The 12,774-nt window shown below is 41.3% G+C and overlaps 2 protein-coding genes across 2 annotated transcripts in view; one reads left to right on the plus strand and one right to left on the minus strand.

The window, feature by feature from the left end:
- LOC104279543 (inversin-like) overlaps window positions 1–2,283 on the plus strand; it is a gene marked incomplete at its 5' end in the record, with an annotated part of 23,918 nt that extends 21,635 nt beyond the window's left edge. Inside the window, one exon of the mRNA XM_009876861.1 lies at window positions 2,168–2,283. Within this exon, the coding sequence (XP_009875163.1) occupies window positions 2,168–2,283 (116 nt within the window). The remainder of the gene's footprint in view (window positions 1–2,167) is intronic.
- Window positions 2,284–3,437: 1,154 nt separating this feature from the next.
- Window positions 3,438–12,774, minus strand: part of TEX10 (testis expressed 10) — a 49,228-nt gene continuing 39,891 nt past the window's right edge. Inside the window, 5 exon segments of the mRNA XM_009876860.1 lie at window positions 3,438–3,536; window positions 3,641–3,670; window positions 4,753–4,963; window positions 6,035–6,216; window positions 8,361–8,441. Coding sequence (XP_009875162.1) covers window positions 3,438–3,536; window positions 3,641–3,670; window positions 4,753–4,963; window positions 6,035–6,216; window positions 8,361–8,441 — 603 coding nt within the window.

Here is a 12,774-nt window from a genome sequence, read left to right on the forward strand (position 1 = left end):
CACAAACATTCACTAGTCCTGTTGGAGTAAAGTGAGCAGATTTCTACATGTGCTACACAGTTTGTCAAAGTATTACCAAAAAGTCATTAAAGGCTGGAACTTTCATGCACATGGCATTATTTGATGGAGAGCTTAACGATGAGGTTAGAGTATGTGGTCATCTCCCCTGCTACTTCTTTACTAACTGCCGGTTCTAAGACTTTTCCAAGTGTGTTGTGCGTTTACTTGGGGCTGGGAGCTATAGCAGTGCTGGCCCTTCGCCACATCGACATTCAGTGCCTTGTTGGCCATTTGGTTTTTATGGTTCTGTCGCCTGTAGCTCAGATGCAGGCCACAGCTCGATAGCAACAAAGCAAATGCTTCAAGGAGACGGTAGTTCAGATAATTTGCAAAGGGAAGTAAAATAGATTTTCCAGCTAGTTCAACAGAACCCTGAAGTCAAAAGGAAATCTGACAGTAGACCTACCCTTGAGTTTGTTAGCGCTCTGGGTGAGTTTCTGCCTCACTAACAGACAGAGGCTTTTTTCTTCCACCGTTTGAAAACTGGTTTAAAAAGGCCTGACCAGACAGGTGTTTCATTGCCAACTCTTCATGCAGACATTAATCTAAATTTTAAAAGAGCTTTAGCAAATAAGGCTTCTTTTCGTATAACTTTTCGGGACAACAGACCGCCCTGTCTTCTGAAATAAAAAGGCTTTCTTCTGGGTTTCGAGTGTCCTTTGCTTTCATAACTTGGTGACGAATAGGCTAGTGATAGGAACTCTGCCCAGTTCCTTTAGAACACTACCTACTTTTATTCACCTAATAGGAGCTCGGGGAACTTTAGCCCTTACTTAAAGACAATAACACGTTTTTCATCTGCCTGCCTTTGTGCGTGACAACATTACGTTTGTTGGAAAAGTTCAGAGCTGTCAGTGGCTAATGCCAGATACCCAGTTTCTGACGTAGGTGCTGGGAGTAGGTCAGAAAGCTGCTCGGTTTGATTCCTCTCTCGCAGAAGGTACATCTGGGAAGGTGAGGACTGACTGTCAGCCCCAGCTTTAACGTTCATAGAGGCGGTGGAAAAAGTGTGCGGTGACAAGAATCTGCAACGGGGACTGACACCAACATCAGTTCACTTCTTGGCATAAGCAGCTCAAACACTTGGGCGTGGGGACGGGGGAAGGCACTGAACGGAAACGCACAACTAAGTAAAGGGGGGGCCGAGGGTGACGGGTAGGAGTGTGTGATGGGGGGTACAGGCATCAATCAGGCAGGTGCTGTGGAATATTCTGGCAAACAGGGTCTTTATGATTGTTACAGTTTAAACGGTTTGGAGCCTGAAAGTTGTTCCTTTTTAAAAAATATATTTCATTAAGTAGATGCCTTTTATCATTTCAGTAAATGGCATTCAAAGAGGCTCCCTGCAGCAGGGCAGGCAGATAAGCCCCCCTTTTTCGTTTCTTTTTGTTCCACTGTGGACATTAAAGTGTGTTTATAGAGTTATAAATGAGGAGGTTTTGCAATTCTTGGCATTAGAAAGACAAACTTAAGCTGTGCTGAGTTTACCCCCTCGATGAAATATTGAGATTTGCACTCAGGATGACCCTGGCTAGAATGGGATAGAGTACTGCAAGGTCTGCAATCTATCTCTACAAAACTGGGGAAGGAAAACACACTTTGTATTTGTAGCACAGGACAGTAAATAAAAACACTGAATGAGTCCAGACAAAACTGAACAGAGTGGTCAGCTGACAGTCATTTTTGCTTTCTAGTAATTCAGCCCTGGCCTGGTTTCCCCAGCCTTCTAGAAATGACCCAGAACCTAACATTGTTAAGTATTGCTCAAGAAAATTTCTTGCTGCACTTCAGCAAACTCAGCCAAGAGCATTGATTTTGTGACTGAACCGTCAGCCCAGAAACCTTCCTTCGTTTCTGAGGGTGAATCTCAAGTTGAGCTGTGTTACTATAGGCTGCGTTACATCCCTGCAGCAGCGTTCTCTGAAAAGCTGTACTGGGTGCCACAGAAACGGAACGCTTTTACAAGTAATCAACAGCGAGACGTCAGGAAAAAAGGCATGGTTCTTCCCTGGTAGATTCATTGACAATGAAATCTAGAATGCAGTGTAGATTAAACTTCTTTTTATCCACTGGAGTTACTCATCAAAACCATTTTGTTCTTTTACAGTAAACAACCTACAGTGTGTTAATTTGCTGGAGAACATGGGGAAATCAAAGCAATTTTCATACAACATGAGACCAACCACTGCTGCAAAATCAAAAAATACAAAAGCCAAGCACTAAGCAAAACTGAAGGTTTGGAATTTAAAAAAAACCATTCTGGTACAACTATTATCTTTCATAATGTACACTTCTCCAATTATGTATTATCTAAGTACTGCATGCAAAGCAGACTGCTAAGGAGTTGGACTCATTTTATTTTGTGTACAAATTAGCTTTTAAATGCAACTGTTAATTTATTACTGACAGGATGAAATCTGAACTGCATTTGGAAACAGAAAACTGAGCATTAAGCCCAGCATTACAATAGAGTTGCAGAGGCTCCCAATTTTTTCTGTTGTCAAAAGTAGGAATTTTGAATGTGTTCATCAAATGCAGTTTCAAAAGAGAGGGAAACTGTACTAAAGATGTAACAGTTCTCGAAGACTGCTGTTCAGTTTCATCTCCGATATAATAAGTGTAATTCAAAATATAAACAGGAAGAGAACAACAGCCTTCACGCTACACTTCGGTACTAAAGGAACAATTGTTTCTCAGCTAGCTATGGATTTGGAAGGAGAAGGTAGAGATGTTGACAAAAACTACTCAGTAAGTAAATTCCTTTCCATAGACTATGGAAATTTTTAGGAGTGTGTTTTCTACCCTTTGAAATGATCACTTATTTCTTCCATGTTAATAACTATTTTTATACATGCACAAAAAGAGTTTCTACAGAGCCCAAGAAAAGATGGGACCTATTTTAGAAGAAAACTTGTTCTTATAATAGCTTCAGAGGTGCTCACCTACAGTATTTACCTTGCACAAAGTATTTAAGAATATGAACTCAGCAAAATAAAATAATGTTACCCTACTTTCAAAGTATCTTGTTTTCTATTTTTTTCTTCTAGCTTGTATTACGTAATTCTGATTCTTTTAATTAATATGCGCTTCAAAATAGTACATGATTGAGTCAGTAAAAGTTTGTTTCTCTGCAAGCACTTAAGCTTCAACGAGACCAGATTTTCTTTTAACACCCCTCACTGTGGTCACCACATCTACTGAAACAACTCCCAGGACTGTCGACTTACTTGAACAAAAAGGCAGCAGAGATATGCAGTTCTCTGTAAAATTTTTATTCTGTTTCACTTACAAAAAAAATTGACAGGCTTTGTTCCAACATCTTCCATTCAAAACTAAATAGAAGTAAATGCTTTACAATAAATGCAGTTCGACCTCTTTTAATACACAGCGTTCATCGAGCCAGGTCCCTGGGAATGAGAGGCAAGGTAGATGTTGAAACAGTAATGGAGGTCTGTTAGCCACTGCTCTTGAACTTACTAGAAAGAAGGGGGGAGGGGAAAGGTAAAACTCAATTTCATCAACAGCACTTGCAAAGCTTCGCTTTGTTTTCCCAGCTTATCAGGTGCGCTGGGAAAGGCACAAGCTGGCCTCGTTCACCTGTGCGCAGCGACTCCATTCTTCGCACTTGTACATTTCGACATGGTCTGTCTGTTTAAGCCCAAACAATAGCTGGGCTTGGTACGCTAAGTCCGTGTTACATCATGAAGTGTGTAACTTACACCAGCTGTGATTTCCTTACTCTTAATTATAGCGGTTTGCTTGCGATTCTGCAATTTATAGTCATTTAAAATGCAAATGAGCATGGTTCTGCTAAAGCAGGAAAGCTCCAGACTCCAGGCTAGAGGAGAACTGCTACCAGCAGACCAACATAGCCCACGGTCCAGTAATTCACTCTCCTTAGGAAACCAAACACAGTAACAAACACAACCCAGCCACCGCAGAACATGGCAAAAACTGGATGAGGCACTTTGAACACCGAAGGAAAGCAGCCTCTTCATTCGCTGTTGGAGAACCTGCACAACGCTCTCTTACATCAGCTTTTACCACCATGGACATCATGTTTCTGGTAAGAGACCATTTAAAAGCTACTACTGGATACGCGTGGCTTGCTCATTCAAACTGGTGTGCCGTACAAACTCTGTGCACTCAAAAAACTAGTAAAGAGCTTTGTGCAAAGGCGGGTTCAGATTTTTTTCCTGAAAAGAGGAGCAAACTGTAATCACCTCAAAACAACTGGAAAGAAGAGGCTTGAATAGAAGCGCTGGGGTTTACAATATTGGAAAGAGAATGTATTTTGCAGCGTGTATGTTTAAGAGTTTGTCTGAGTTAGGAACATCTTTGTACATCTATATATCCCTACTCCAGTAAAAAAGAAACGACTAGTTTCTGATTTCTGGACAGCTCTCCCTTGGACAGGCTGTGTAGGTAATCTGCTTCCAGTGCATTTTTTTAGGAAGCCTACGTGTCCAGGGCCCAGAACTGGGTACAAACTGAACTTCAGAACTGTCTCATCTGTGCAACAACTGGTGGAGCTTGGACAAGCAGCTCCCCCTGCACAGCCTGGTTTTCCAAGACAAATCAAAGACAACTCCCTAACTTGCCTTTTGCTAAGCATCTGTTCTTTGCCTTTGCAATAACTTTTAAGCCTCATATACTCTTGTAATCTGGGGGAGACAACAAGAAGTTTCCTACCATGATGTCCTTGATGATCTGTTGCACCAGGAATTCATTTGTGATCATATGGCTCCTGAGCTGACCGTGTTGCATCAATATGCGAAGCAACTGAGCGACAACGGGCAGTTCTTCCCGACAGATCCTGCTCACTTGGAGACTCTGCAGCATCAGCCTCAGTAATCGTGGCAGGAGTGCTAACGCAGAAACGCACGAGCCCCACAGCAGATCCCTGAGAGGAGAATGAAAACTGAAATGAGTGAGGACACATATTTCGAAGTGTGCTTCTGTGAACTGGCCTCACAGCTGCACAAGGAAACGTGCCTCTGCAGATTTGGTCGTGTTCTCTGCCCTCACTGTAATTAGTGCCGAAGCAGAAAATCTGTACCAGAAAATGCTACACTTGAAAATATTCTAAAATTACATGAAGTGCTGAAAAGAAAGTATCCTGCCCAGGAAGTACAAATGTTGCTGAGCCTGTTCTACAGTGTAATTTCTGTGTGATGCAGCTGGGAAGAGCTGCTTGTTTCAGTCACTGTTCAGGTACACCTGAATAGATATATTTAAGACTCATAAGAAAAATGACAGCATCAGCTCTTTGTGATATGTGAGTCATTAAATATAAAAAGCGAAGGAGGACTCTGGCTTTAAAAACACATCTTAAATTGTAAGTAAGCGTTCAACAACTTTCCCATATATGGAACATTGAGAGGAAAAAATTTGAAGTTTAAACTATTTAAAGACAGGTAGATAAATTTATTTAAATCTGGCATCTGTGGCTTTTTGTTTTTTTACATCAAATGGATTTGCAGTCTACAAAATGATGCCTCAGAAGTTTTGCTAAAGCTGAAATATCAAGTCAGGTAAGAGCACAAACTTATAAAGCCAAATCCTTTGCATGTTGCTTTTCAATGTGTCTAATGAAACTAAAGGGTAAAGCTAAAGATTAAGGCATAAATACCCACCTTTCTAAAGTCAGGATGGTTCTTACTACAACAATTTGAAATGAAACCTGCTTCACTTAGTGTTTGAAATAATTCCAGCTAACCTTCCCGCTGTTTTTCTTAAATCCAAGTACCATTCTGAATCATAGAATCATAGAATGGCCTAGGCTGGAAGGGACCTTAGAGATCATTTAATCCAACCTCCCTGTCATGGGCAGGGACGCCTCTCAACTAGATTTTGAAGTAAGCAAAAGACAACCAGCAAAATAAATTTGGGGGGTGGTATCTTTTAACTTTACATTCCTAAATACATGTAGGTGTAAAGACAGAGACAATGAACATAAAAAAAGCAACATTACCTTTTCTGTACATGTTCTGCATCCTCTTTGTCTAAAGTTAGCAGAAAGTACAGAAGACTGTAACAACACGAGGCTAAGAACTTGTGCAGGTTTTCACTTAGGATGCAGGCTTGATCCAAGAGCTTATTTATGGCACATAGAACAGATCCAGCTGTACTATCAGGTATTACAACCAATCCAACCTGTGTGAAAACAAACAAAAATGCAAGTTCATCGCCTTATACTCGAGGGGTTTTTTTGCTGGTATACGTGCCTAGAGCTGAGCGAATCTCTTTCGTATCATGACATCTATTCTTTTGGTTTCTGTTCACACAGTTCCACACACTATTGTGTTTTTTTCAAATCCTTGTTTTCCTAAAAAATCACAGCCCATAGTGACAGAAGGTTAAACCTGCACCTTCATTCCCTCCCCTCTAAACACTCATCTCAAACATATTTTAAAAAAACCCAGCAGCCAAAAACCAACGCTGCTTTGAGCCTTGCTCTGCAAGATGGTCCAGGCACAATCAGCATCCTTTGGACAGAACAGGGCTTTCCTTTTAAGCATCTGTCAAAGGACCGAGCAGCCCTTCCATGTCTGGAACTGGCAGCGAGCAGTCACTGAGGTGGAAGGAAATGCAGATTTACTTTCCATAAAGAAAAGCTCCTACTGGATTGTCATCAGAGAGCATCTCCTTAGAAATCTAACAGGCTTGACAGGAATAAGAGCACTAGGAGCCAAGCTGAATTAAGGCTCATGGTGGGCCCGCAGCTGAAGCGATACTCTTCTGTTGTTAACAAAAGAACATCATCTCAAGTAAGGATTTTGTAGGCATGATAAATAATTTAGTTAAAAAACCACTTTCTTTTTTTTGCGTAGAGGCAGTGAATTAGGAAGCAGTTTAAATTCTGAAGTGCTACTGAGTAACTATCCTAGATTTTTGTCCTTTAAAGCTGTGAAAAAAAAAATCATGCATTGCTAATATGGCAATATTTAAGGAGTTTTAGAGCAGCCTGATTTGCTCCCCTCTATGTAACGCTGACAGAGGCAGTGGGTTCACTTAACAAGGTCAGCTGTTTCTTTCAGAAATGTTTAGAAAAAGATCAATAAAGTACAAGCTACAGGAATGTGGAACGTATTTCATCGGTATGATTACTCAAGAGAGGTAAAAGATAAAGAACAATGATGGGTTCAGACTTTTAAATACTTCTAATAGAAGACCCTGGGTGCAGGTCAAAGCCATGGGCACAGGTCAATGTCCCAAGCGTACCCTGCCCCAGCCACCTGCAGCAGCAGGAGGATGGCACTCCTGTGCCAGACACAAGACAGACTGCAACTGTCACCAAGACCCTGCTGAATGCTGCATGACACCGACACAATAAATAATAAAAACTACCAATGATGTTCCTGACCAGCCATAAATAGGAAATAATGAAAGAGAACCAGACAGCCATCTGCATGTATAGAAACATCCTGAAGATCAGATTGCCAATGCTACATGCCAGTAGGCCTGTCTGGAAGTTGATGTGAACACAGGACATTTCAATTTATACAAATCCAGTAGATGAGACTGCTCAAAGAAGTTCCCATATAGGATGCTGCCTACACAGTGCTTTTCATCCCTGTTAGGTGTCATCACCCAGTTAGAGATCCTGGGCAACAGTCTAAAAATCCACTTAACTGTTTGCTCTCAAAGGGACAGTGTAGTACAACACATAACCTCATTTAAAAATTGTGACTTCACTCAACACTCACCCCTAAAAATCCAGACTACAGTTATAGGGAAGCCTCTCCCTATGGAAGCTTTGGTCTACTCATTTTCCAGTAGGGCTCCAAGAAAGAGAACTGTGGATTCCTTGTTGGGATGGCAGAACCATCCAACAGGAGGACAGAAAGGTACTCCCTCGTGGCAGTTGGCACCCTGGGGAACCGCAGATTCTGGCCCTTAGAATTCTCTTACCCAGCTCTGCCTTTGCCATCCCCACCCTCAGCTTGGGGAGCATCCAGGATTAGCAGAAGAAGACAGACTGTAAAATTCATTTAAAACTGCTGCTCACTCTTTTGAAAAGCAAACCAAACCATAACAAGAAGCCTTTCATTTATGGCTGTCCTGGCTTGGAAACAAACTGAACTACTCACAAATTGGAGGGAAAAAAACCCCACAAACATACAAGTTTGGATACCAACAGTTATTAGATACTTTTAAAAGTCCGCTAATCTTGTTGAAAACTTTTGCAAATGCTGAAGTTATATATGAAATCATGGAATAAGTGGATTTGAGGGTTACCGAGACTGTTAGAAAACTTATCACATGGAAGTTAACCTAGGAGACAAAAAGGTACTTACCAGGTATTTACAGATGCCAGTTTGGAGAATGTCAAAACACTGACTTTGTGAAGGTATAGTGGACAAGCTGTGACAGATCACCTGTTTTAATAAAACAAAGTTATATTTAAGTACGCAAAATGCAACCAGCAATCCTTCACTGTGCAGTCATACTTCGTTGACAGACCTAAACACAAAATACCTAAGGGAACACTTGACAGCTTTGTCTCAAAGTACTGGTTCCGTCCAGCTTGAGAGAGTAACAGTGTCGGCATAAATTGTTCGGTGTTTAAAGAGATAGCGACCCACACCACTAGTCTTTTTTGGTAGTGGATGTCTTCATTTTACCTATGTGATCTACAGAAGTAGAAGGCCAAAAATTCTCTCCAGCTACAGACCCACACCAGGCCTCCATATGCCTTTCCTCATCGCTGACCAGTTTCAGAAAACAACTTCACAAATAACTTCTATCAAGCACAGAACAGCAGCGAAACAAGACAGAAAAATAACAAAGAAGGAAACAGCAAAGATCTATTTCTAAAAATGCCACATTCAAAGACAATACAAAATGTAATACTACAAAGGGAAATCTTGTTTTATGAACCGCCAGAAACTTTCTGATGCTTATATCATCAGGCACTAGCAAACCGCACAGGCGAGAAAGAGTTTACCGAGGCCCTATGAAATGCTCTGTGGCTCCTCGCAGATATCCCAGTAAGCTGTACCACAATCCTCAGCAGGTGGCTTTCCCTGTACCTCTTCCCATTTATTCCACTAATTTGCAAAGTAGAGAGCTTGGACGACTCCATTCACATTCACTGCTTATACCACCAGAGCGGCAACCAAAACATCCAGAAAGCAACGGGTGCAGCACGAGTGTGTTATCAGACCGTAAGCAACTGTGATGTCCTGCCGAGGGCAAGGAGGACAGAAGAACCAATACGTGGTGAATGAAATCTTCTGGTTGTGCTTAAGGGAATTGGAAAGAGAACAGCAAGATCAGATGTTTGAAGGAAGGAAGAATTTAAGTCCCCAAGTTCTACAAATATGCTGACTAAGCAAAAATCATTCCTCTGAGGTATCTTCCTGACTGAAGAAGGAGCTAAAGAAAACTTTCACAGAATCATCTGATTGGAGGGATGAAATTCTGTGATAGTGTCCTGGTTCTGAAACTGAAGTTGAATTAGGGCAGGTCAAGACACCTAAACAAAAGAGAATGAAAATAGAAAACATCACACGTGCTGTGTCAGAAATAACAGCCCACAACATCTCCAGCTGAAGAGAGACTCCAGCAAAAGGAAAGGTTGGGAAAAGAACCGTTAGCTCAGGTGGTTTGAAAACTCAATCCTAAATAACGTGGATGCCAGCAGTGAATTAACTGGAGCAGTATCATTTGTGGTGATACAAAACTGTGCTGAGCTTTTTAAAAAAATTACATTCCACATGTACTTTTAAATCCTGCTTAAACTGCTGAATTCAGGAGATCCTTAACACATCTGTTTGACAGAACGTGATGCTGTCAGGACATCACTCACAGTAATCAGTGTTACAGGCGTAACTGTGCAAGTATTTTGTTTTGACTAGTACAACTACTTTTGAGAGGCAATTTTAGTCTTGCAACAAATACCTTTATTTTTGATGTTACACATTTAATAGTTAAATAGTATTATTAAAACCATGTACTCCATCCTAGACACGGCAGTGCTTCTGTACACTGCAATTTGAACATGACAAAATACTAAGCACTCTGGAATATTCCCAAGAAACACACTCAAACACATTTGTGTATTTGCAGCATTGAGGAATAAAGTCAAGCTTAGACAGAGGTTACTGCTAGGGATTGTCATGTCACGGACAACCTCTGATGCCAATCTGACCTAATATTTTAACTGAAGCAAAAGGTAAAGAAACATTGATTAAATCTGCTGGCTGACAGCTCCAAGTTGAGAAACCCTGCCAAGACAGGAGGATTGCACTAACCTATAGCAAAGATCGCACGGGTTTGATGAGTAACAGATAAAGGAGAAATTCTATGAAACAAAAGTGGTGGGTCATGTGCTTGGAGACTAATGAAAACTTCTGCATGCAGTTGGAAACGAGGAGAAAATTCTGTGTAACAATTGACCACAAGGTGGTCGTGACAGCACCATGGAACGGGCAAATGTCACTCTGTGGTGGAAAAATAAAGATAATGGGACAGAGTACTGATTGTCTGCCCAGCAGTACCTCCTAAGACCTGACTGTGACTATTTGTGACACGCTGTGCAGAACAGGAGTCACTCCTTTCTAAGAAACGTAAATTCAAACCGAATGGGACGTTGAAAAACTGCACAAAGACTAGAGATCCCGTCTTACTGGTGTCAGCAGAAAGACCTTAACCTGCTCAGGCTGGCAAAACTACACCTAAGAGGGGACAGTATTGCCACTTAGAGCTACAACAAAGAGGTGCAATCTGCTGCAGGAAAACAAATGCAACCACACAGCGATAAAAAATGACGATGACCATAGCTGGCTGAGAATGCAGATGAGATGGAAATTAGGAAGGACAATTGTGAAAGGGGAAATGGAGGAGATGTTTGTTGCTCCGAAGACAGAGCTCAGGAATTTTAAGGACAGGTTACACTTGTGAACATACTACACCAGAAACAGTAACGCTAGAGAGATCCCTTTTAATTCAGAATATACCCAGGAGAGGTCAACAAATTAAAGACCTTCAGGTCCACCCAGCAAACTAAGGTTTCATTATTAACAAAACCATTATTAGTATTTCGCCTTTAGGACTATGTCCCTCGAACAGGCCTACCAGTCCACCAAGGTTCTCCCTGAGGTGACAAGTCGTAGGAGCATTTTGTAACAGGTACAGTTCACCGACTCTTCCAGAATTTGCAAGGAAAATTGGCACCAACACCACCGCCGAGCACCATGCTCGCTTAGAAGGGTTGTGGCGAAGCTCACTGCTGAGTTACTTTTTCAACCTTTCAGATCTTTCTGACCCTCAAAATCACACCGCCATTCCTTACATCCAGTTCTGTTTTCCTGCGATAAAATGGGTGTGGCAACCCTTTTCAATTCCATAAATTAAATCCTGCTTGAAATGGCTTTCCTAACAAAAGCCTGTTACAAAAAAGTGAAACTGAAACGTTATTAGATGTGGAAATGAGAAGCAAAGAAAACTTAATTATCACATGAAAATTAGTATTTTTCCTGACAATTTATTTTCCTTAGGCAAGGGTTTGCACGATGTTTAATTTCCATAATAAAATGTCACAGCTGATTCATTATTTTACATTTGATTAGCATTTATCACATTTTTGTGCATTCATAGATTGGTTTTGGACCAAAGCCAGAGTAGTTTTGTTTCAGAGTATTACTGAAGTGAACAGACATTTCTGATGGTAGAAGGGGATTTGTGTCTTTTGGAGACAAGTATTTTGTAAGAGAGTTTGGGGGGGGTGGCGGGTTTCCCTTTTTTTTAATTCCTTTCTAATTTTGGCTGAATATCCCCTCAAATAAATTAGGCCAAAAGAAAAGCATTCTTTTAAACACAGGGATTCTCCGTTAGCATTATGCAGCAAGTACTACAAGGCTCCATAATCCACTGGCAGTTTTTCAGACCAGACCTTACTGATCAGACAAGCCCAACGACCCACCGCACTAATGAGCCCCAAACTACTAACTCGAAATTGTTACTACGCTGGCCTCCTTGCCTGCCACACTGAAGACATACTCCAACAGTTGCCAGCTAAAATAGAGCAAAAGAATGAAAAACAAACAAACAAAAAAAGAAAAAACCCCAAACACAACATGCTGGGAAGGCAGCCCAGGAGCACCCCCTGGGCTTTCTGGAGATTTAACACCATGGAGTATTTTACTGTTCAACTGGATGAGTTAAAAGCACGTTTGCTGCTGAGAGCCAATTTAAGTGACACTTAATCCAATCTGAAATAGGCATTTCATAGCTCTTAATGTACAATGAGAGTTTAATACTGCTTATCTGCAAGGTGCCCTCAACACCAAAAGGCAGAGTTGGGATGACCCGAGGAAGCCCAGTCTCAGCCTGAGCACTCACAGCAACAGGAACACACACAAATGATGAAGCAAGAGCAACATTTTGGTCATTATTTTGCTGTTCCCACTCGCTACATCACTCAAAACCTCCCATAATGTGATAGAATCCTGAGTCAAAAAGCCTCACGGGAAATATTTTATCAGTAACTCTCCAGGGGAAAGCTGCGTATTATTTCAAGCTTAATCATGCTGCAAAGTGCTCTCTTTTCAAAGAAAAATACTCACCTTCAGAGGAAGACACACACAAGCATGAGCACAGAAAGGAACCAAGCAAGTGGGGAAGATAATGGATCAGGTATTTTCAGCAGCTACTCTGTGGAGCCAGTCCGCTTTGACTCCAGGAGAAGCGATTTAATTAAAACAAAAG

Source organism: Apaloderma vittatum, unplaced genomic scaffold (genome assembly GCF_000703405.1).
Source record: "Apaloderma vittatum isolate BGI_N311 unplaced genomic scaffold, ASM70340v1 scaffold20199, whole genome shotgun sequence".
Taxonomy (NCBI): Eukaryota; Metazoa; Chordata; class Aves; order Trogoniformes; family Trogonidae; genus Apaloderma; species Apaloderma vittatum.